This window comes from Cyanistes caeruleus, chromosome 6 (genome assembly GCF_971803275.1).
Source record: "Cyanistes caeruleus chromosome 6, bCyaCae1.hap1.1, whole genome shotgun sequence".
Lineage (NCBI taxonomy): Eukaryota > Metazoa > Chordata > Aves > Passeriformes > Paridae > Cyanistes > Cyanistes caeruleus.
The window spans coordinates 29,773,840-29,799,268 of NC_141706.1; the positions used below are offsets into that span (position 1 = coordinate 29,773,840).

The following is a 25,429-nucleotide window of genomic DNA, read 5'->3' on the forward strand; positions in this document are numbered from 1 at the left end:
ATCTCCTATAAGCCTACACCTATTCCTTCTTCCTCTGGTTCAGTAGATTCCAATTTAAATTTTATACTCCAGAGTAACAGAATGGCTTCAGCAGAACAACCTGGGGTGTGCAACCTTGCCAAATGACCATTGTTTTCCTTTCCCAATGGGGCAGGGGATCATCAAGCCCTTCGGAAGCAGCTAATGCTGGACAGCTGTCTGCTTTTCCCCATCCTGCTGCTCCCTTTGAGGTAATGCACATGTTCAGGTCTTCCTGGTGTTTTGCCTATGAACATATCAGAAATGAGCAGCATATCAGGGATCAGGTAAGGTCCTGCTGAAATACACTTGACAGCTGGGATGCACTGGACTCCTCTTTCCATTTTGGTGAGCCACAAAATGCAGAAAATGGAGTAGAGCATACGCAATAAAAGGGTTACATTCTGACTGCAGCTGTACAGATCAAGGTGAGGTATGTATGCATAATGCATGGTCTTTGTGATACATACTTAATCCACTTCACCTATTTGCCAGCTCTGGCACACAGCAAGGCACATACTGAGCTATAAATCTCCTACTGAAGGCCAAAGAAACTGCCTGGGGTTGCACTGCTACTTCTTTCTCATCACTTCTTGCTTCTCCCCAACACATACACTCATCATTTCTTATGAGATTTGAGCTTGTTACAGCAAGAACTTATTCCAACCTCCTCCAGTCTCATTACAGCACATCAGAAAATGTCAAAATCCTGTATTAGGCTTTATTCTTTTATATAAACATTAACATTTCTCAAACAGATTAGTTAAAAATACAGATTTAAACAAGAATTTCTGCAATTGCAATGAGTTATAAAAAACAACAGATTATTTTACAGATTGTTACAAGTGCTTTACAAAGGTGCAGAGTGAAGGCCAGTGGCAGGGGACCAACCTCAAGTGCAAAATGGACACGATACCCTCACCGCGGGCATAGCGCTCAGATACACAGCCAAAAAAACAAACGAACCAAAAACCAGACAGACAAAAAAACCCCGAGCCATGTGAACCTATGCTCTTGGGATGCTCACCGGGCAAGCAGACATAGACCCCTATGACAGAGAAGACTCATGAGACCAAGCTACCAGGATACTTAAGGTTACATCTCTGAGATCAGCCATAAGATGTTTTCTCTTGGAAAATAAGGAACATGTTTTATAACAGTATATTTCTTTTCTGTCAGACAAAATATTGCTATAAATCCTAGAATACTTATGGATGCGGATACCTAAAACTTGAGCCATAAATCCAGCGTGGATCTCACAATGCCCAAAGTGAAGAAAGGATACAAGACCCAAGTGTCCTTCCGAAGCAGTTGGCACTCCTCATACAGGAGGCCCCTCCATATCCCATGATCATCACTGAAACCATGAGCAAGTACCTTGGAAAGACTTTGGCAAAAGGAAGACGATGCAAGTGGATCTGATTACACCCAATATTCCTGCAGCCTGTGATCTGAGAGTTGTACAGCCCACAGCTTATGCAATGCCCACATATTTCACTAAATGCAGTGTGTCCTCTCTCCTTGGTCAATACGTCTTCACACCCACCTTGGAACACATACCACATGCTCCAGATTCCTGGAAGCTTTTGAGATCCTTCCACCACACCCACCTTACTTAGGTACCAGGCCTACCCACCTATCTTTCTTCTATTCCACCCCTAAAGATAAAATCTATGTCCTGATTTGTTTTGAACTAAAGTTGTCCAGCTGTTAGCAAATCAAAGGTAAATAGAACTGTCTGCGAACCACCATGAGATAAAACCGTGATGCATTACATTAAAAAAAATCCACTACTTTATGCCTGACATCTTTTTGATACACAATGTTCCCTACCCAGAGGACCTCCTTGTTAAACAAAGGGCACTACATATTACAGGAATCCTTTTTCCAAAGGAGGGCCAGAATAAAGGGCAGCTCTAGAGATGAAGTCTCATAATAAAGAAATAAAAGCTACTTCTCTTGGAATTATTGTAAAGGGCAGCACATTCAAGAGATTTTATTTATAGGAAACCCAGTGAAACCCCCAGAACATCCACACTGACTTCCCTGAGCTCCTCAGATCCAGGTACACTGGGGACCCTGCCTTTTGAGCTGGGATACGCTCAACAGAGAGCTTTTGGCAAGTTCCTGCAAATTCATTTTCATAATCAGCAAGAAGAGGATCAATGGGCAAACCCTCAGCATATGCTTAGAGAAGAGAAAGATTCTGAAGAAAAAGGAGTTGAGGGGCAGGGGGAAAGGTCTTCATTTCTACCGTTTTTGAATGTTTCACGTTATTCCTGTGGGGTACGGGTACTACATCGAAACCAACCCCTCCATCTGAGCTACCCCAGCTGCCTCCTGCATAGTCTCATGACAACACTGAAACCCCAGGCTCATCACTCCCTGCATGCCCAGCCCAGGGTCCAGTGCCTTGGAGAGGGGAGGCTGGCTTCTCGTTAGCAAAGGCTGGGAGATGGCATTATGTCAACATGTCAGCGCCCTGGGAGCATGCAGTCACTCATGCACATCCCAGATTTCTGAGAGCAAGGGCGGGAGTTTCTTGTCCTGCAGCCGAAGGGCAAACACCTGTTCAGAGTGGACACTGCTCAGTGTCCGAAGACTGACCAGCTTCATTAACATCCGTGGAAACATCAAGCGGTCCTGCAGGGGCAAACAGACAGCTGTTAGTAAATTCATCTAAAACTTTGTTTAAAAAAAAAAATCACCACAACTGATGATATACTGTAATCACAATCCTTATTTCATCTAGACCCAGAATTCTCCAGAAGGATGCAGTGTGAAAGAATACAAGCAGTACATCATGTCCCAAACCTCCTGACTTTCCATGCTGGCTAGAACACGATACAGGAGAGCAGATTGTGACAGCTCATAAACCCTGCATTTACAGCTGCCATCAACGAGCCCAGAAGGGACAAGCATGACAGTACAAGCAGCAAGAGACCTGTTACAGACAGTACTGCAGGAACTCTGCCGGCATAAACACAAAATCCACTTGCATCATCACTGGAGACGTTCTGGTCAGGCACTTACATTTGGTCTGTTGATGCAAATGTAAGAATGAAGCGCTTCCACATAGGTGTGCTGCAGCCTCTCTACCAGGGACTGGTCCTGCACATTCGGTCGGTCTGCCAAAAAGCAGGTTAAAAGTAAGCAGAGTGGATGTAAGCAGATTGCCATGGGCAGCTGCAGTGGCTTTAACATCTCTGCCTAACCCCACTTCCTCCTATGTGTCTTCCCAAAACTTCATCTCACATTCACACAGCATAGCTGGGAGATATATACTTAACACTGCGGCAACTCTGTCAGTTGCCTCTAACTTCTTTCTCAGTGATGTCTACTGCACATGGAGAATCCAATCCACCTCCTATAGAGGTGGGAGGTTAGAGACCAAACACATTTACACAGTGCTGTTTGGTCTAATGTTTCTGTCCCAGAAAAAATGTGAAGCTGCCTATTCAAGAGCAAATGGCAAAGTCTCTCCAGTAGTTGAGACAGTTAGAAAACAGGAACAAATGAAAACAGTCATTAATCAGGTCACAAGAAAGAAGAGCAGAGGTGGCTTCTTGTCAAAGCCCTGTCCTGGCCCGAAGCGATACTGCCTCTTGTCCAGAGAATTTTAGCTTGCCCACTAGATGTCACTCATGCTGTGGGATCTGCATCACACCAGAGAGGTGCCAAGGACATTAAGGGGGCAATAAAATAGCGATTTCTAAATGAGTAAGATAAATACTGGCTGGTTTTTCTCCACACTTTTCCAGCAATGAGGAATTCAGTTTCCTTTGAAAGTGTCACTAGAAAATTTCAGAATATAATGCTTCTTTTATCACTAGATTCTATCCATGCTCTATTACTCCTTTTCTGCTTGTTACATCACTTCACTCTACTTTCTTTGCCCTCTGACTCACTGCTGCAGCTCTTCAGATCCTCCTGGCTTTTTACCTGCAGAGAAAATGTTGATGGCAATTAAAAGTGCATATTCAGCATCATTAAGCTGTAGCTCATTCATTCCCTTTGAGAACTCAAAGATGGGGTTAATGAACTCAAACTGCAGACCTGCAACATACAGAAGAGAACAAGGTGAGGCAGTAACAATTGTCTCCATTCTCTTCCCCTCCCTTTCATGGAAAAGGCTGCCAGAAACCCACCACTATAACGCCAGGGAGTGGGGAGGACAGACAGGCAGGGAAAAACCTTTACATTATGCTCTAATGAATCCTCCCTTTACATCCACTACTGGTGAACACCAACAACAGTGACTCAGGAGTCAGGTTCTAACTGTAAAATGACACTATTTTTCTGTGTTTTCCTAAAGCCTTAAATGCCAAGCAGCATATTATTGGGCAACAGCTAAAGGAACATAACCATCAGCTATCAGACAAGTCCATCAAAACCTCAGAAGCACAACATTTATACTGTCCACTCTCACAACATCACCTTCTTAATACCCCCTAGCCTTTATGCCTTCAAAGAAAGCTTTAATTCCACACTTCAGGTTCATCTGAAGTATGTATGAGCTGAAAATACATGGTTCCAAGAACTCTGAGCTATGCCATTTCCTTCAGCTCAAAGAACTGGGAGACCTGAGGCAGAGCCTGGCCTAGGCTTCCAATAACCTCATTTGATAAATGCAGTCAGACAGAAATGCACTGATATTTATTGTCATAACAGAGACCACTGTCAAATTTGTGCTATGTAATCATACTGAAAACTTCAGGCCCTTCCTCCAAAACAACATCCAATTTTCCAATTTCCTGCATTACAAATGCATCAGAGAAGGAGGAACAAAATGGATGGAATGTTTCTGGATCCCTGCTTTTTGCCTTTCTAATAACCTGAAGTCTACCAGGGAAAGAGTCATAAAGAAAAGTTGTATATAAAGACCATCTCAAGTATAAATGGTTAAAATAGCTACTCAAAGAATAAAACTTAAAAATCAGCTGAAGCACAGCTAAAATTTTGGGGTTAAAAATGCTGAAGATACACTCTTCTTGTTAGTTCGTCTGAAATTACAGATACTCAAAGCTCCTGGAAAAACACACTTCAGAGATCACAACAACACAGGCTACCATATATTATGATGATAAAATGTCTAAAGCAGTCTCTGGGGATCCTCAGCACTTAGCACAGACTCCATATCAATTGAAATATAATCACAGTAATGTCATCACTCCAAGTATCCATCCCGATTAGCAAGTGATACACTTGCAAAGGAGAGAACACTGTACTTTGGATTGGTATGATCTGATACAGCTCCACCACCACATCACACCTCTACAAGCAAGCAATTTCACACCAACTGCTAGTCCTAGGTGGACACTTGCAACAATATTTTCATGCTTTAAGAGTCCAGATTTTCCCAAGCAAATTGACACCTAGGAAAAGACATGAACTGAGCTGGTACCATACATTAAAAGCAAAAAAAAAACATTGTGGGGCCATTGGTTTGGTCCTGTTCTAAACCTCTCTCACCACAAACTGCTTCCAGCTGCCTACATTAAAAAGGAAAATATATAAGAACACAAGACACTGGGGAGGAAGAAACACCTGTCTAATGCACCACCTGCTTTGGCGAAGTCATCCCGATTATAGCTCAGGTCCTTAAGAAAGGTGATGCTCTCAATCTCTGGATTGTAGCGCCGAGATGTCTCCAACAACATCACCTGAAGACAGAAATAAGATATATTTGATTTGAAAGCAGGAAGAAATGTTATAACATCAATAATTTGCTGACTTTTGAAGCATCTTTAAAAAAAAACAAACAACAAAAAAACCAAAAAAACAAACCAACTACCAAACAAAACCACTCCAGTTTCCCTCAGAGTGCTCAAAAATTCTAAGATAAGGTCTGCTGCCATCCTTTGTGGTGTCTGCTTCTGGGAAATGGGAAATTCCCGTTTACCACTACCTTTTTTTTTGCATTTTTTTGCATTTGCCTCATTCCCTTCCTGTATAATCAGGCACTGCAGTATATAACTAGGCATCTTGCCAATATAACCTCGCACCACAGTAATGGTCCAACAGCTGAGGTCCTTCAGTCTGCCATCCTCAAAAAAGCGATGGAACTAGTTCTCTAGGTGGGAAATGCCAAATCTTACATCTCTGCTACTATTTTCTGGGGTGGGGTCAAACCCTCACCTCTATGGTAGATGTCTTCAGTAAAGCGATCTGATCTTCCCTGGTGAGCTCCAGGAAGCCAGGTAATTGCTTGGCAAAGTCCACTATCTCTTGCACAGAGATAATTGCAAGTTCTGTGAAGTGAGCAAAACGCTGCTGCCTTGCTTCACGGTTATTTGGATCAGGAATCTGGGGCCATGGCTGTGGGAACGAGAAGAGACAGCATATATTTGTGAAAGACTGAGCCGAAGATGAAAGGTAAGATGACGAGAACAAGAAAAGAAAATGACAGCTTCAGAACATCACCCTTTGCTATTCTTTACAGAGTTTTAGCCCACAGATGCAATGCCTAAAAGTAACTGTACTCCCAAATGTTTTACCTAAAGTGCAACTCCCCAAACTTCACTTTTTCTTATTCTGGGTACACTGGTAGAGTTTTTACCGTCACTTTGAGTCTGTCTGTGAAGGAGCGCTGGTTGCACTGCTGCTGAGCGGCCACGAGCTTTTTTATCATGCTCAGCTGTTCCGGCGTCAGTTTGTGGGAAGGGCTTGGCGGATTTGGAGGGTTTGGACGCACCACAACTGTCCGAGCCTGATCATCTTCCTGCTTCTTCAGTTTCTTCAGTCGGATCTGTTCTTCAGACAGAACATCTAAAGCAGGAATAGCTCATGATAAATCATAGGAACACAATGGGAACCACACTAAACACAAGGTAATGTGCTGTAGATGGAGAGGAAGAGGTCACAGCTGCCTGTACCAGGCATAAGCAGAGTGTACACAGCACAGCCAACGGTGATACTTACTTGTTTCTCCCTCTATTCCCTACTTTAAGTTGTTCCATTGCCTAACCACACTGTCATGTAAAGTGTTCACAAAAGGCAGAAGCTCCCCTCATGATGCCTGGCAGATCTCAGAAAAACAGTGACTTTCCCCCTAAAGCAATTCACTAAAATGTCATGTTACAACAGGTGCTCCCTTCATGCCATGGTGTGTCCACCATATTTTATATTATCCTATTGTTACATCTTTATTCAGTATTGTTAGTTTAACAGCTTGTGTCATTTCACCCTCTTCAAAGGTCAGACTCAGTCCTGGGTGGAGTTTGAAAGGCTAATTTGCTATACAGGCCATCTGCAGCAAACTCTAGAGCAGTAACATATCCCAAGATGAATAATGGAAGAGTAACTTTGCACATAAATGTACTGAGGACCAGGTCCTTCAGGAATAGGGTTACAAGTCTCCTTCAGTTGTTAAGTCAAAGGGGAGATGTTATTTGGATGTAACACTGTAAGGAACAGAACAACTCAAAGGCATCTGCTCTACTGAAGGCTGATGAGGTCCCTTGGTCAGAGAAAGGAAAGCACATCCTTTCTCATAGGCTTGCCAAGCAGTGAAAAGGGATTTAAACTAAAGCTGCCTAGGGACAGGAACTTCAATCTATCCCTCTCCTCTCACAGTACAGTTTGATGCCAGGGCCAGCATGAGATGCCCAGAGCCTGGAGAGAATATGCAGGTCAGCAGGAGAGCACCTGAAGAGCAGCACAATGGAATTCTTGCCACTCCATCCAGTCAGTCAGGTTCACTGGGAGCCCAACTTAAATGTCTCTATGCAAATGCATATAGCATAGGCAGTAAATAAGAGGAGTTGGAGACATGCACACAGGGCATGTGACAGACATGACACAGAGACTGCAGGGCAGTGATCATACTGGCACCACAGAGAGAGGGTGCACAGCAAGTTCACTGGCCTGGACTTCAGGAGAGCAGACTCTGGCCTCTTGAGGGATCTGCTCAGTAAAGTACTATCAGAACAAGTGCTGGAGGGAAGAGAGGCCCAAGAAAGCTGGTTAATATTCAAGGTCGCCTCCCCCAAGCTAAGGAGTGATGCATCCTTGTCTCTAAATTGGAATAGCATGGATTTGTCAGCTAGATCACTTGGAGGATAAAATAATGATTGGACAGTCACACTCCAAGAGTTGTGGCTCAATGTCCAGGTGGAGACCGGTGATGAGTGGTGCTCCCCAGGGGTTGGCATTGGGACTGGAGCTGTTGAACACCTGTGTCAGTGACATGGACAGTGGGACTGAGCACACCCTCAGCAAGGCTGCTGACAGCACCAGGCCGTGTGCTGTGATTGACACTCTGCAGGGAAGGGAAGCAGAAAAGGAACTGATTGGGAAAAAAAAATAACTCTGTATCTTCAGGAACAAAAATAAACAAAGCCTGACTTTTAAAACAAGACTTTAAAAGTGCTGAAAGATTCTTTGGCCATTTTTTTAATGCACAGATAACACAGAAAACAGAAGAGGTTGCAATGAGGTGGGGGTTAGTCTCTCCTGTCACTCCGACAGTGAGAGAACAAGAAGAAATGTCCTTAAACTGAGACAGGAGAGATTCAGATTAGGTATTTTTTTAAAAAAATTCCTTGCTAGGACATGCATTAGAAATTGCCCTGTGAGATGATGGAGTCACCATCCCTGGAGGTTTTTAAAGGGCACCTGGATGTGTGCTTGGTGATATGGTTTAGTGGTTTAAGGGTTACAGTGGTACTGCTGGGTCAACATTTGGACTTGATGATCTTTAAAAGATCTATTCCAACCCTGATGATTCTAGAATTCTATAGCGGCTACACAGAAAAGCAGGCCTTAAAACAGAACAGATATATAACTGCACTTTCTTAACAGAATCATGTTAAACAAAGACAAGAACTGTAGAGCTACTGTAAGACAGCATTCATGGGATTGGAAGGATAGACAAAGAACATAACACTGTCAAACTGAGAGTAACCTTTATCCCTGACTTCCAACAGGGAGGATGGGTGCACAGGTACATGCACCATGCATAAAATTTACAATTCTAACAGCAAAGGCATTCAATACAATTACCAAAATAAAGGGGATCTGTAAGATTAGAGAATGCTACTTACAGTGTTAGTTTAAGGAGGGAAGTAATTGATCCAAGTGATTACAGTCCCTCATCTTGGGACTCCAATGCACAAAAAAAAATTTTATCTGGTAGCATGTTATTTGGCTATTAGTGACTCTTGAAAACTGCCTATGTGAAAGCTCCTACAGCATGCTAAATTTAAAGCAATCTAACTTACTTGGTTTGTCAGGAAGGAATTATTTAACCTCATGTTTCACACTGGCTTAAGAACAATAAACTGGCCATGAATAACTTCAGTCTGGGAATCAGAAGAATGTTTCCAACAATTACTAGAGGGGAAGTTCTGCAATGACCTTCCAAGTGAAACAGCTGGAGGAAAAAGCCCTCAGTTTCTGTCTAAACTAACAAGGCAAACTGGCAGTGGGGATTACAGTATGGACAAGAATTGCCAAGTTCTTGATAATAACACCAAGATTCCTTTTGACCTAATTTTCCTGAGCTGTCGCCAATACAAAACAATGACTAAATGCAGAAACATACTGAGGCTCTCTGCATCTACCTGCAACAAAAGAAGCTAAGTGAACAAGTGGTCTTATTGCATTGCTTTTCAAATACATCCGTTTTATAGCTCTTGGGAACAGGGCAATGGGGTAAAAACAGCATAAATAATGTGAGACAAAGATACTGATATGCTGTGTTTCATGCTGAAAAATTGAACAGCATGTCACTGGGATTTAATTTTTGCAAAATTATGTTATGTTTCTGAAATACCCACTGTTCCTAGCTGTTCTGGGTGCTGGATGTCAGAAAAGAAGACTTCACACAGATCTAACATTAATTGAGCACCCATTCAGTCAGTCTTTATGAGTAAAGGGATGAAACTTGGATACCTGGGCCAAGGAGGGTGGTTCCTGATATGCAAGCAGAAATACTGGTGAATTATTCAGAAACGGCAGCCTTGTGGCTTGAGTGAGAAAAATAGCAGAGAACCCTAAAGGGAGCAATGAGATCAGCTCATGCACAAACACAGCTGCAGTACTGTGGTGCTGCCCTTGACCTCTTTTGCAAGCTCACAGTAGGAAGCAAAGAAAAGTGCCTGTTGTTCAAGGAGCACGATGACCAATCTTACAGTCCTGGTCACAAGCCTGGTGTTACTGACACTTTACAGCACCATGATGAACACGTCAGTCTTTCCTCTGCTGGTATATTCCATGAGTTCTTACAAGGAATAAAGCAGGGCTGGGGTTTTCAGCACACCAGTGGCGCTCCACTAACAACATCAGCTCCCCGCATGATCCTTGTTGAGCTCTCAGTGACTTCCCACGCACATTCCAACATCCAGCCTGCACGACTCCCACGTCCCCCCTCCCCAAGCACTCTCCCCGTCCCCTGCCTTACAGCCAGTGTCCCCAGAGCCCTCCTGTCCCGTGCCCGGTGCCCGCACTCACACTGCTCCCGCATGCCGGCCTCCTGGCACTTGCGCAGCCGGCACTCCTGGCACTTGCGGCGCATGTACATGTCCATCTCGCACTTGCCGCCGTTCTTGCAGGCGTACTGCGCGCCCTTGATGACGCTGCGGCGGAAGAAGCCCTTGCAGCCTTCGCAGCTCAGCACGTTGTAGTGGAAGCCGGAGGCCTTGTCCCCACACACGCTGCACACTTCATTTCCCAGCATCTTAGGGGCTGGGCCCTTCTTCCGCTTCAAGGGGGGATTTTCTACCGACACAAACGGTAGCGAGGAAAAAAAACAAACAAAAGAAAAGAAAACCCACAGTCATGAAGGAAGAGTGGTGTTTGCAGCTGACTGCCCCATTCCTGACAACAAACATCCTCACTCAAACCCGCAATCTCCCAAGCACACGGATGAAAAGATTAAGTCTCCTCCCTTTTCACACACCCCCCCAACTGGGCAAGCAAGTCCTCTGCAACAAACTTACTGACATAATCAACAAAGTTTCACCTCAACTATATAAACAAATGTAGCTTCACACTTGTTCCCCTCCAAAACAGAGTCAAGCAGCCAAAACATGCTCAGGACAAGTGTTCTTCTACATTTTCAAATTACAGTTAAATTACCAGGGTGAGAAAGACCTACAAAATAGTTGAGTTGAAATCTAAGATTGTGCAGAAAGTAAATTTCTTCCAAACTCACCTCCAGTTCTCTTACTTCTATTCTCTGACAAATGTATGCACAAGAATAAGCAAAATGTTTCTTCAATTCAATAGTGACAGAAAGCCAGCGCTGAAACTGTGACCCTACAAAAACCAGACTGAGCAGACAATCCCTGTAACTGGAACACTTGGGGAAACTGTCGAGACAGAAGACAGCAGCTTGTGGAATTAGCTGCAATAAGCAGACAAGCATTACACTTCACAAGCTCTGTGAGCCTTTGGAATCCTGAAGCCATCATTTCCTCTTCAAGAAGAGGAAACTTCTTGAAGTTTCTCAAGTGAAGTTTCTGAAGTTCCTCACTCCTAAAACTGAAACACTCTCATAGTGACATTTTGTTTACTAAAGCTTGCTCTTCTGTCTCAAACACGTGGCCTTCACTACTGCTTCACATTTCAGGTGGTCTTGTGCAGCAGCTCCCAATTCTTCCTACATCATTATGACAGATTTTAATCTTATTATGACAGATTTTAGTCTTATCAGTGGCTCTGCATTTTGAAAACATCTTTGGTCTGCTCCAACACATCTTACCCTAAGCACTCCAGTCAAATGCTCACCAGTATTCTATGTGCATTCCCTCACTATTAGCCCTCTCTCTTTTCCATCCATTTAATTCTAGCTATGTTGACAACTGATATTCTAGCTGATGTCAGATATAATAGATTCTTCTATGACAGCTGTCATAAAGATTACAATCAGCATGTCTTGATAAATCTCCAGATTATGTTTAGATATACCTGGAAAACATTTTCACTGGAGTTAATGCTTAGTTTCAAGAACAAGGCTACAGCATTTCTTGATCAGCATCAGGGTTACAGTTGCATGTCTCATTTTTGTACTTACTGTTCCAATACTTCTATCCTTACTTGTGTTTACACTTATTATTCTGCTCAAGTTCCTGAAATGGTAACCAGTTTTAGGTCAGTCTCAGTATCTTGGTGTTGATTTTCGATCCCACTGACTTTATAGAGGCCTGGAGGTCACTCATTTTGGCCTGCACTTCTCATTGCAGATTGAACAGAAAGAAAATATCACCAGAAAGGTTAAATTTTTGATATTCTCCTCTTTCGTTCAACTATATTTCTCTTCACATAATATACTACCAAGTAAAAATTATGCAATGCCTACAGTTATTTCAGATTACTCCATATAAACACATGTAATGGTAGACTAACTGGTAAAACAACTTTGCTGAGGCCTCAAGAGGTGTTCATATGCTTCTGAGGAATAGCAGAGTAATCCAGTGACTTCCACAGATAAATCTGTCCATCTTTTGGATTTCTTAGCTCTCCTTAAGACATTACATAAACTTCTTATTATTTTTTCTATGACTGCTTTATTGAGACAGATAGGCTTATTCTTTGATCTATGCAAATTATTTTCAATCTCTGAACATGAAGCATTTTAGTTATATAGATGAATATTATTATTTTCTGTAGTCAAAGACAACAGAAATAATGTAAGATGTATAAAGAAAGCATGAATGCCATCTCTGAACATTTAGCTCTCATTAGGGTCCATCTTCCTCAGTAGATGCCCTAGCTAATAAATATTTTCCACATTCTGTGTCTTTTTTCCTTACACTTTCATAAGGAAACAATCTATCAGTCACTTTCTTTTCAAGTCCTCAAATCCATTTTAAGGACTTTAATTGGGTAGTCTCATATCACCTTTTAACTACTCTCTTTGTTTCTACTCTACTAATGGGTCCTCATTCAATGTTCAGATTATCTCTTTGTTTTATATCAAGGTTGCCCATTGCCTCACTGCTGAGCAAATACATTATTGTGTCATACTTCCATTAAGAGAATGATCCTATGCACTTCTGCTTTCCATTTTTTCCTGTTACCATCCAGAGATGTCTTCTTACAGTTTGAAAGTGTAGGATTGTGGCCATAAGCAGCAGCTTTAACTACAGAATCTCAGTTCTGTGTCTGATACTCTTCATCCTCAGTTAACATAAGAAATGCATGGAGAAACTCCTACTGTCTTCCTACTGTATGAATCTGCAAAACCCTATCATTTCTTTGCACCACCTACCTTTGTTGGACTGTCTCCAGTAGTAAAGCTTTATTGTTTAGCAGCTTTTGATAAGGCTAAAAAAATTAATTTATTTTACTGCCATGGACCTAGCCACTAGAAGGTCAAATAAGCAAAATATTCAACGCATTTATCACTTAGATAAACCCAATCTTCAGCTATCAATAACTGACTCTATTCTTAGGCATCATCTCTGAGTGCCTCAAGCAAAGAAGAACTTGTCCTAAAATTTTGACAAGTATCAGTTCTGCTTGCAGCTGAAAGAATGGGGGTAGCCTTTATCTCGCATGGATTTACTGAGAATTTTTGCATACCTGCATGCTCAGGGGGGTTATCTGAGCCAGGGAAGAGCGGGAGCCCTTCCTCCTCCATCTCAAATACACTTGCCACCCTCTTCCCATGATCCTGTGTGCTGAGTTGAGTGGGACCCATGGAGGCCACACAGGAAGGGCTCGCTATAATCTCATCGCTGCAGCATTGTTTCTGCCAAGCAAGGGGCCACAGGCATCTATCTTCAAAGTCCTTAGTTTCTCTCTCCTACTGAAAGTCAGGAAGTACCTGTGGGAAAAAAAACAAACAGATGCAAAAGAGGCAAGAGTTCAACTATTGAAACTATTAACTTCCAAAATCTATTACAAGCTGTATCACGAGCAAGCTTCAGGATTTCATTTCCATAATTAGCTTTGTTTTATCAATGTTTATACTCTTGAAACACAATATATTAACAAACTGGTAAAAGGTACAAGACTAGCATATCCAGGTGCAAAACTATTCCTTCATTGCCAACAGATTTATTAAAACAAGACAAGTCTTCATTACTACTAACGCTACCAGTGCACTTCATCTCTGATCTCTTCAAGTGTGTAAAAGGGAAATTCCTGGTATTATAACCAGTGGCCTTTGTTAAAGCTTCCAGTAACAGATAGCTCAGTGCTACCAGCTGCCCTGAATTTTGGTGTGTGTGTGTGTTGCAGAGCATATAGAAAACTAGAAACAAGATTTTTCATACAATTATTTAGCAGACTACGAAACATCAAATTTCTATCTTACTATCAGTAGACAAAGACTGTGAAAAAGGTTGATGACGCATCAAAGACAAGAAAGACAAATCCTCCCCTCCCCTACAGTAAGAAATTGAAAGCCAGCATCCTCCCTATGGGAAATAGCCATGATGCCATTGTCAGGAAATGGATTCACCACCAACCTTCTAAGGACATCCTTTTTTGGAACCTAGAAACCATACTAGAAAGCATCTTCATTATACAGCCCTTACTCCACAACAGAACCTGAAACTGGAAAGCAAATCCAACCACTTTTTCCAAAAAGCCTCACCTGCACAGAAAAGGACCCTACTCATTTGATCACACAGATTCAGTGAAACTGATGCAAATTGCTAATGTAAACACCCCTAAGCTGATTGAACGTCAGTTGATCTTAACTCAGTGATTTACCAATGCAAGCTAAAGAGATTAACTGATTTAAAAAGGAACTACGTGAAAGGCCTGTACCAGTTTGAGTGACTGAGTTCAGGACTGGTAGTCCCTGAAAGACAGGAGGTGACAGAAAGCTCTGAAGCAGCCCAGATACAAGAGCCTCAGGCAAGCAGGGGCATGCCTCACAACTGTAGGGCTGACCATGAAGAGGCAGAGAACCACTGTCCCAGGTCCCTTCTTCCCTCCTGGATATTTAGACCAGACCACACAACTTTTCTGAGAATGTCAAAAACAAAGATTAAAGCAATGTTTCCACAAATGAACCCCCTTCTAAAACTCTGAAACAGTCATGAAGTATAAAAGCAAGTCACACTGTCAGGCCTGCTGATCTCCTGTCATCTCCAATGACACTGTGGATACAGGTATTAAAACCCACAGGGCACATTAATTCACGTGATATTTGTAAACACAGCTTCAGACTGCATGGAGAATTCAGAGTTCCCTTCCCTGAGGGAGAAATAGACTGCCTAGGATAAAAGCAGTGACAGAAAATATGGAACTTAAACCTACCGGCAGAAAGATGTCCTACTACAGCAAAGTACCACCTAAAAGATGTGATTTGCAACCAATTTGAAGAAACTCACAGTCCTCAAAGGAACAACAGCTACTACAATTAACTGTTTTTTTAAAAAAATCTCCCCAAGAAATCTTGCAGAATCTGAAAACCTTGTAGAAGCAGAACAGATGGAGATGTGAACTTTACTGTAATAAATCCAAACATACCTTGTATTCCTAGTCTTATGTAAACTCCTCACCGATGCTTACACAGATGTCTCTGGACATGTTTGGGCATGAAACAAGAAAGCTAAGAGTAAGCCTCTGCATCTCCACATTCCTTTAAACCACGCAAAAGACTCACTCAAATATTAATTATTGTGCAGAATGAATCACCAGCAGCACTACTGCAGCCATTTTTCAAAGGAAGTGTTTGATCACCCATCTGAGGGACTGACTGACAATGCTCAGGCCCAGCCCTTCGGTTCAGTGACCCATTCTTAGAGCATCCCAGCCACAACTGAAACCAATTCCAAAAAACAAAAGACGAAGGTACAGTCTGATGGGATTTCAAAACTGTGTGATCTGCACAATGACTGACATTGCAAGAGTGAAACTTACTGTCAGCAAGACATCTGGAGCCCAAAGGGGAGTGTCAGAGACTGCAAGCTACTGAGAGGGAGGGGAATATAAATCCACATGCACATCCAGGACATATCAACAGAGAAGCCACTATCTGTGCTGTAGAACTACCCAACGTGTTCCTGCTTCATGGACCAGCCTCCAACCTTCCCAAAACAGAATGGGCCAGATAGAAAACATTACTTGTCTTCTCTACTCCTAAAAAGAGCATTTCTTCTTTTGAAGGTGCAGTAATGTTTGCAGGCTGAGGAAAACCGACCTAACCACAAACAGCAGCACTCTGGTGCTAAGTAAAGAAGCCTACTGAGCATTTTCCTCACATGCACACAAGTGAGAGGCTGTGTGACAAGGCCTGAGGCTTAGTTTTCACAGAAATACATGAGGATTGTTTTTATGTGACTAAAAATCCTGCCGAGTTTTGTACTAATAATCACGTTATTAGAGATTCACATCTTCCCGTCTGCACCACCACTTCAACCAAAAACGCAGAAAGGTCATGCAAGCTGTAAGTGCAAGAGGGAACACTGTCTTCTTGACACAGTCTGCTGTGCTGCCTCCCACTGTCTGTCTCAACTTCTTTGGTTTTAGAAACCAGGACTGTCCATGTGACAAAAGATGAAGCAATCACTTCTCTCAAATGCAGCATCTTGAAGAGAGTAACTTGATGAGCAGACATATACTCCAGTGAGAAAACGTGTAAGGACAAAAGGCTGAGGGAAAGAAATTTCTGCTAGCCCTTGCTGCCCATGGCTCAAATTTGACACTAAACACTTTTGAAATGTTGCCATCAGCTCCACCCTACTCCATTTCCTCCATCTCCCACTCTTTCTCAGAAAACAGAACAACTCAGATACTGATGGTCTCCAGATCATCACTCTTGCAAAAAAGTACTGCTTTTTTCAGAGGCTAAAGATGGCAGTCCTGGCTCTTGCCCCTCATGCTAAATGCCAGAAACATTCATCACTTCCCCCAGCAACAATCACATCCCATTCCCTCAGTCCTCTTCTAAGCCACCTGAAACACTTACACATTCTTCTGAAGACTTTGATCTGACCCGTCATCAACAGACTAAGCTACAGAATATACCATCCTATTGTCCCACATTCATTGAGGACAAGTAAATGAGATACCATTGGGCCACACAAAACAAAGAATTGAAAACAAATGCAATTACTGTGACACTTCCACTAAAGAGTGCTGTCCTCTCCCTGGTCTCCTTAGTTTGGCACTTTCTGTGAGGAGCTTAAGGATCAGGAACCAGACCAGATGCAAGCACATCTCTGAAGAAACCATATTGTGTAACACATGAATAATCAGAGGAACAGCACAAGTCCTTTACCTCCAAATAATGGATGCTCAGAGGAAAGAGTAAAAGGAAAGCTTTTTAGGAATTTTGTTCAAGTCTCTGTGATCCTTCAAAACAGGATTTACACATCACAGTCTGGCTCTGTAAATTACAATAACCTACAGTTTCTGCCAAGGCAAACATATATAGCTATGTTTCGGTTCTGTAATGAATCACAAGCAGGCACTCTGCAGCGTGTCAGCATCAGCAGAAGAGACCTCATGCTTGTATACATATACTAACATGACTGTGCTCACTGTGTGTCAACAGGACAGCAGCTCTCTGCATGGGCCTTAATAGGCTGTTGGTGACCAAATACATCTGACAGGAAGGGTTATCTTTCAGAGATAACTCTGAAAGCAGAGATATAATTTAGCATTTTGGCTTCTAAGTGTGCTCTGCCATGCAGTATAGATTAACACTGGCTGCTAGCATTTATCTCTGAAATCTGGACCCATGGCACTGCATAATGACCTCTGCTGAAACCTAAATGCAGAACTCACACAGTGATAATGCTACCTTGGGCATCAAAAGCCAACTGCAGATCTAAATGGCCAAGAAAAAAAAACAAACTACCAGTTAGACTAAGATTTCACAGGACTCTACAGCACCAGCAGAGAACTATGCCCCTTGAGAGACATCACTGTTCCAATCCTTTCACACAGAGTAGCCATATTTTGTGACCTAATGCTTTTCCTATACTCTGTCTGGTGTAGCAGCCAGAGTATTTTTGCAAATATTCCCTAGGAACTTGGTACTACCTTGTAGCTGTGTCAGAGAAACAAAGATTGAGCCAACATGAGCTGGGAATATTCTCCTTCCTTCCTTCTACATCGTCACATTTCTCAAGAAATGCTGAAACAGATAGCAGGTCTATAAGTGAGGCAAAAGTATACGTATGACACATTTGAATTAGGAAAAAGTTGAAAAAGACACCTTGTACCTTTCAAGACATTAAATGAAATAATATTACATGTGAAAACTGTCGAAACTCATGTGAAAAAATAGTAACTTCCAATTGACAATGGGAGACAAATCACGAAAATGCAAAATGTGAAAAGCAGTGCCATAGGACACTGTAAAGAATGATTTTGAACAGTATGTTTACAAAAAATGGATTCTAGAACTGTCAGGGAACAGACTAGCTCAACGCCCCTGCTGTAAATTCCTCTCTCAGAGAACTGCAGGGACACAGTTTGAATCCATATTAGCCATTTTGATCTCCCAGAAGCATAAAGGCAACTACAAACTGGAAAGAGTGCCACCATCAGTCCCAAGCTGATAAAGAAAAGGAACAGCCTCCTGATTGCTTTCATCTGCTGTCCAGCTACGCTTCAGCTGACCATGAGCAGCTGTCCAAGATTGTAGCACTGCTTTGTGAGCCTTTTAAATTGTTGCCACCAGTGACAATTATGCAGAAGAGCCCTGCAAGTCACTCCCAGCTACACAGCTGCATTCCAGTCTCTTGCCCTCAAGTTAAGGGTCTTAATTGCCACCTCTCCCACCCTAGCTCAGTTCCAGAGCCTGCCTCCCCCTGCCCCCACCCTACTTTGGGTTTTACTCCTGCTGCCGACCAATTCCTTTATTACCCATAATTTTGCTGACTCCCGGCATGACCTTTGCCCTGGCATTTGTCTCTCCCTTTGAAGTGGGCTCACTGCAGCATCCAGCTCTCACTGGGTTTCATTTGGTCTCAACACAAGGCACGCTGTCTCCTATCCAGGTCAGGCATGGAAACCACCACAAAGTTCAGAGAACAACAGCAGAAGTGACTAACAACTGAAAATGTTAAAATAAACAAATATATGTCACTTGGTTGAAAGAGTACTGGGAAGAGAAGAAAGGTGTAACAGTGGTTTCCTGAAAGGTGTTACTCTGAAAGATACTATATCTTAACATTGAGAAGGGAAAAGTCTGGCTATTACAGAAAAATACCCTAAAGCTGAGCTGTGGGAGACTGGAACTCTCCATAAATTTCATTCTAGAATTAGACCTTATAATTACAACCAAAATGCAAAGAGTTCTATGAACATTTATGAATCTGAACTTAATATGACTTAGCTATCCTGTGGGTGAAGAGTGTCTATTATAAACAATCAATGGTAGCAACAGGAGTTCCAAGACAGTTTCACCCTACATCAGGCAAGAAGGAATGTAGGACTGAAACAAGTGAACAAGTGCATTAGCAAAGTGAATTAGAATCTTAAGGCACAACTGTATGACCAAACACAATGCAGTAAAACAGGGCATAATAAGCCCAAAGTACTTCTACTTTGCTCCACATAGAAAGTCCAAACAAACAAACCTGCTCCTTGTCCATGATCTGCAGAGTACAGGATTTGTTTCTTTCCTGCAGAACTTGCCAACTCCCACATTTTGGAAATATGACTACCCAAATTTTAAATCAGATGACAGAGTGCACTGTCTCCAGTCCCACACAGGAAACTACAGGTTCTGCAAAACTCACCCCCAACAGCAACTGCTTTGCAAGTCAGCTCTCCTGCTCAATGCCTCTTCCAGCAGCAGGTGCTCCCTACTCTCTCACCTGCCTCTCATTATACCTTGCCTGGCAAAGGCTGAGGTTTTGGGTTTGCCCTTCTCTTCAACTCTTGGTTTCTGCCTGATCAAAGAGAGCCATGTCAACACAAGGAACAAGAGAAAAAGAGAGTATATGTGTGACTGCTTTGAGAGTGGGTAAGATCCTGAAATGGGCTGTGCCTTTATTTTTCCTCCCTCCCTCTCTCCCAGCTGCCAGATGTCCTTGGTTCTGCAACTGAACAGAGGAGAAAGGAGAAGAGGTTATTTGAGTTCATTCACACTGCACACAGGGCTGCTCTCGCCTCTCTTCCTGTTTGCAAGGAAGTATTAGTCCCTCTGACAATGGGGAGACAGAGGCAGACAAGTGGATAGGGGAAGAGGGAGAAGAAGAGGGAAGAGAAGAGAGAGAAGGGAGGGAAACAGGGAGAGAGGGATTATCGTAAGAAGATAAGACTTTACCCTGGTTAATGAACTGGAAATTAATAACAAGTGATATTGAGAGTGATGTAGCCACCTTGCTGCTATGAAATTCCTTTAAAAGGTCATTGACACAAGTTCCTCTGAACTCTGGAAAACAACACAACCCTGATCTGGATTAAAAAAAAACTCTAGCCACTTCAAGGCTTTCTACTGTCACCTCAGCTTTCAAGCTTCTTAGAGTATAACCACCTCAGGAATGGTCAGCGCCAGGGCATGCACAGGCTTACAGCAAGGACAGTAGCAGCATCCTTTGATCTTCCCCTCCCCTCCAAGCCATCCCTTCTCAGTTCTGTCTGGCCAGGTGAGCTGTGAAGCCAGCGTCCCAACATGGGGAGCAGACAGAGCAGAGTCACTTTAGAGGGACACCAACTTCTGCAGCACTCACAGGGATGAACATGAGCAGAACTTGCTGTTTGTAGCTGAACTGCAATAATCCCCCGTATCTGGCCACAATTCCAGATCACTGACAGCTCAACACCACTATCAGCACCGACCTTCAGATGGCAGGAAGCACGACTGAGTCTTTGATAGCGCTTCCTACAGGAAAGATCCCATTTGTGCTTCTCCCAGGAGGATGAAACAGTCAGAGCAGCTGCCCCCCCTCCTGCTAGCAGAAAAGCAAAGGGCAGCTCTGTGCCACTCCTTGGGAAGAGGAAGGGAGGGAATTCAGCCTGGGTCCTTGTCCACAGAATGTGTCAGCATCAACTGCAATAGCAATTTTTCCCTACGGAAACTCACTTCAAATTGGAAACAACATTCTTTTGCCTGTAGCACTCAATTTCTCCAAGCAAATTTAGCTATCCTAGCAGTAAGTCTTTTTTCCGCTTGAACATCTAAATGTATCTATGCAAAGGTGGTTTTGGTCTACATTGTTTTTCTTTCTAGGGCCCTGTATTGACTAATAGTGTCATTCCTTCACATTTCTAACCACAGCACCAGATACACACACCACCAACCAAAAAACAAAAGAATAAAACCACATGTAAAAAGAGTTCAAGCAACCAACAAAATTCCTACTATAAAATAATCTAACAAAATCCCCCTTCAGTTTAGAAAATTAAAGTTGAGGTGTCTGCAGCTCATTAATCCTACTGCTGACCAGCTCTTACACACCCTTCATGCAGGGACAGCTCATCACATCCAACTTGAAGGCCAAAAATGCAATCTGACCCCACCACCTCTGTTTCTTTATAAATGCTACTGCATGACATCATGGAAAACAGGACCACAGCCTCAGTTTCTTTCTGGATGCCTTGTCTATATTTACTCAGCCACCGATATCTTGTTCTGCACAATTATACATAGCTATGCAAAACATAACAGTCAGGCATTCTTTGAAGCAACAGTTTTATACCCCAAAGCTTCCTTTGTCTTCCCAGAGAAGAGAGTTTAAGAGACAAGAAGTAACAGTGCCACTGAGATGAGAAGCAATGACAATAACCAACTAGGTCAAAAAAGTCAGGTTTTTTAAAGTGGGGCTTGCACAGAAGTTGGAATGGGGTGGAGAGAATTAGAGAAGCCTCTCTCTTCAATAATTGTGGACCTTCTTGGGAGCACCACATTACAGAAAAACTCCACCATGGATCCTACATTCCTCCTTTATGACCCTTAGTCCCACGGATGTTACAGCCCTGCTTCAGGGAAACATGAGCCTGACTCACAGCAGATTTGAGAAGTCACCCCAATGCTATTTTCAATCTGAAGCAAGATATCAGAACTTAAAAAAAAATAAATTAGAGAAGCAAGAATGAATACCCAAAATAACATCCTAGTAGTGAAGATGCCAGGGAAAAGGGCTAAACCAGTCCATAAGGAACAAGAGGACCAACAAGATTATGTCTGGAAAAGAGTACTGCAGGCCTTTTTTCTGCATATAGAAAATGGTAGTGATAAATAATCCCACAACATACTGGGGCTTTTTTACCTGATGGTTTCCTTAAAAAATATTTCATCTTGACTATGCAGTAAGAGAATAGCTCATGATCCATGTCTATTCTAGCCAAGCACCTTTATCAGCTAGAATCACAAAAGGGAAATCTCTTCAGCTCCCCAGGCTGTCTCAATGCATCTCTTCAACACAGAACCTCAAACTGCTGTTGACTCCTCTGAGCAGGAACATAGCACAGTCCATTCACAGCACTGAGCTACTAAAACAAATAGAAGCAAAAAAGAAGTAGCTGCACCATTTTATCAGAAAGACAAGATGACAAAAGACACATAAAGCCATAGGATATATGACAGCAAAGCCAAAAAGAGAAACAAAAAGAGAACTTAAAAGCCCTCCACTCCTATGCCTTGTCCAAACCATCTTCTCTTTGAAACTGGTCTTCTCCATCCTCTTCCAGCTATAAAACTAGAGGACATGAAGAAAGGCTAAAGAGGAAAGAACAGAAGGGGAGGACTGCTTACAGTAAAATTGTTTGCTCATTTTTCTGACTTCCTCCTTTCCTCCCACTCCAGGAGTACTTCCATCAGCATGCTGCACATCACCATAACTGATACAAGATAGTTTCTGGGAAACAGCTTCTTAATAATGTCTCTATATAACACTTTGTATCCAAGCACCATTCCACCCAAAAGCATTAATCAAAACAAATACTACCGCTCACAGGCAAACCAGAAATACAGTACTGGATTGCAAAACAGGCAGGAAACTCATTAAGATTCCCTTCAGGGCAGTAGGGGAAAAGCACCGATTCCCATTCATAGAAGGATCATCCCTAGATGTAGCACAGAGGTCAGGAAGAAATTACAGTACTACAGAAATACCCATATAAAGAACACATCAGAGGAATACTGTAACGGAGTTTTAAACTGCTTAAGAGCTTGACAGGTACTCTATTCCCCACTCAAGCATCATCAAGGATCTATTTTGTCAGGTTTTGCTAATACTGCTCTTAGAAGAGCAGGAGGAGAGAGCAGGGTTGCAGATGTACATATCCAAACATAGATCAGCCAGAAAACTGCAGCAAAGCAAAAAAAGGAGATCAGAAGAGCTGCCAAGAAACACACTGAAGACTGGCAGAGGGGTGCAGGTCAGAATACAGGACCAATAAGGGCTTTGCTGCAAAGTAAACTTGCCCTGCTTTTGACTATTCCTCTGGATTCTGGCCTGTATGGGCTATTTCTGCTTTGGGGCTCATTGCAACTGAACCCTTACAAAGTACAGTATCAACAAAATAAAGAGGACTTCTCTGAGTTTTATAAGCCCACCAAGCAGAAGCTAGGAGGGAAGGGTTAAAGGTCTGAAAATGAGAGAAAGAGATCTGTGTGACAGGAAGGGAGCATGTGAGAGGGCGTGTGACAGGCTGTGTAGCAGAATGTGTGTGTCGATCTCATTCCCTTCGAGGCTCTTGGCCAAATGTGGAGCTGAACTTTCTGCAGACTTTGTCCTGCCAAGTCATGTTCCCTTCTCACACTGCCTGACATCACCACAAATACTCAGCTCAAAAACAGTCCAGAGCCGGACAGAATCCACCGCTCAAACCCCAGCCAGTGAAATGGCTGCACTCATGGCACACCCACCAGATGGGAAAACAGAGCCACCGACTTTCCTCACAGGTTGTCTCCAAGTGTCCAGGAGGCCTCACCCTCATCCATGCAGAAAGTGTGCTACCAGAGACCAGAGGTGCTAATAGACCAGTGTTTTCCTATTGCCCCAATAACAACTCAGAACAGACTGAAAATCTGCACAAAGGCTCAAACAGAAAAATGCAAAAAACATAACCATCAGACCATCTGAGTTTGTCACAAGCATCCTACTGCAAGGAGTGCAGTCTGTTCCCAACGCTGGTACAACCCTGCCACAAGAAGAGAGCCATCACACATGACCCATGGTCAAATGAGAAGCCAGTGATCCTGCAAAGACTGATGCTCCAGCAGGGTCTGCAGGAAGCCAGCAAGCAAACATTATCCTATCAGAGGAGTCCTATAACCTTGACTTCTCAGAAGTAAGTGCAAATCCAAGATCAAGGCTGCAAAATGCAGCACATGTACAAGTGTGTGGGAGTAGGCAATGGGACTAAGCCAACAAGTGGCTCCATTTCTTATTTTGATCCCTGTGTCAAGGGAGAAGGGTGTGGATGGCCCACTGATTCTGGGATATTGCTAAAGGCACCACCCAGAGCAAGTATCAGGGAGTAGCAGTGGAAGATGATACTGAAACAATGGAGAACAAAGTCAGCAGTCTCTTCTTGTTTTTTATCTTCAGCCTTCACCCCCAGTCTGCTGCTTAAAAGCAGCACTTTAGAAAATGCTCTCAAAGTACAAGTAATAGGGAGAAAATCCATGTTTTCTTCAGGCAAAGGTTTCTCCTTTCTCCACTCCTGTTCAATTTCTTCAAGAACAAACAGCAGCTTGGGAGCTTTCTGCAGATCAAGGAAAAAAAATTTTTCAGTCCCATACAGGCCAGAAAGTTAGGTCCCTGCTTTTCAGACACACACTAACATAGGCTACATTGTAATGATCTACAGTTATTTTACATCTTACATTTTAAATTTTTATTTTTTGTTTTAAAACACTCCTCACGACAGAAGTTCCCTCTTCCTTTGCTAAGGAAGGGGTCCTGACACCTTCCTTAAATGTGCATTAGTGCAGCCTTGCCCATCCACATGCTATATGGACCTTAAATCGTATCCTTACCAAGGGCTTCATGTCCAGACTTGCAGATGCCCAAGAATGTTCATCTCACCAGCTGCAAACACAAAAGCCATCTTGTGAACGTCTTCCTAGCCCTGTCACAGAAATCAGCATATTATCCCTTTCCTGCACACAATGGCCAAAGGTGGGAAGCAGTCAATCAGAACAGTGGACTCCCAAAGGTGGTGTTTGAGGACCAGGTGACAGCTTCTCCTTCTACTCTTGGAGCTCGCAGCTGGCTGAGCTGAGCTGCCTCGGTGGCACTTCTCATGCAAGCCAACGCACGCTGCTGCGGGCTGCCCACAGGACTCTGAGCGTGCATGTGTGCCTGCATGTCAAGGCATGCACCACCACAGCAAGTCCCAAAGGCTGCTCCAGTGCAAGTTCATGTGCCTGCACAAAGCTGCATGTGAGTTTCTGCCAACAGATGTGCAAAAAGCCACTATGTGTGCATCTCTGACTGTGAAATCCTCCAGCAAAAATCTCTGGCAAGGCATATGGAGTCCTTTGGGGGCTGGCACATTTCTGCACATATGTCCATGGCAACCAAGACATACCACAGAGCTG

The 25,429-nt window shown here is 43.0% G+C and overlaps 1 protein-coding gene across 29 annotated transcripts in view; it reads right to left on the reverse strand.

Annotated features, from left to right (window-relative positions):
- Positions 1–725: 725 nt before the first annotated feature.
- The window catches only part of NR1H3 (nuclear receptor subfamily 1 group H member 3), a 31,391-nt gene continuing 6,687 nt past the window's right edge, over positions 726–25,429 (reverse strand). For 13 of the 29 annotated variants that reach the window (XM_086893659.1, XM_086893655.1, XM_086893657.1 and 10 more), the window contains 8 exons: positions 13,546–13,789; positions 10,471–10,737; positions 6,578–6,786; positions 6,157–6,336; positions 5,582–5,681; positions 3,961–4,074; positions 3,052–3,146; positions 726–2,661 (listed from right to left, as the gene is read on the reverse strand). In XM_086893659.1, the coding sequence (XP_086749785.1) occupies positions 2,515–2,661; positions 3,052–3,146; positions 3,961–4,074; positions 5,582–5,681; positions 6,157–6,336; positions 6,578–6,786; positions 10,471–10,737; positions 13,546–13,663 (1,230 nt within the window). In that variant the 5' untranslated portion in view covers positions 13,664–13,789 and the 3' untranslated portion in view covers positions 726–2,514. Of the gene's footprint in view, positions 2,662–3,051; positions 3,147–3,960; positions 4,075–5,581; positions 5,682–6,156; positions 6,337–6,577; positions 6,787–10,470; positions 10,738–12,034; positions 12,191–13,545; positions 13,790–17,967; positions 18,062–18,795; positions 18,986–19,511; positions 20,158–22,633; positions 22,739–25,429 lie in introns of those variants that run through there. The other 16 variants (XM_086893675.1, XM_086893672.1, XM_086893671.1 and 13 more) reach the window with 9 other exon arrangements.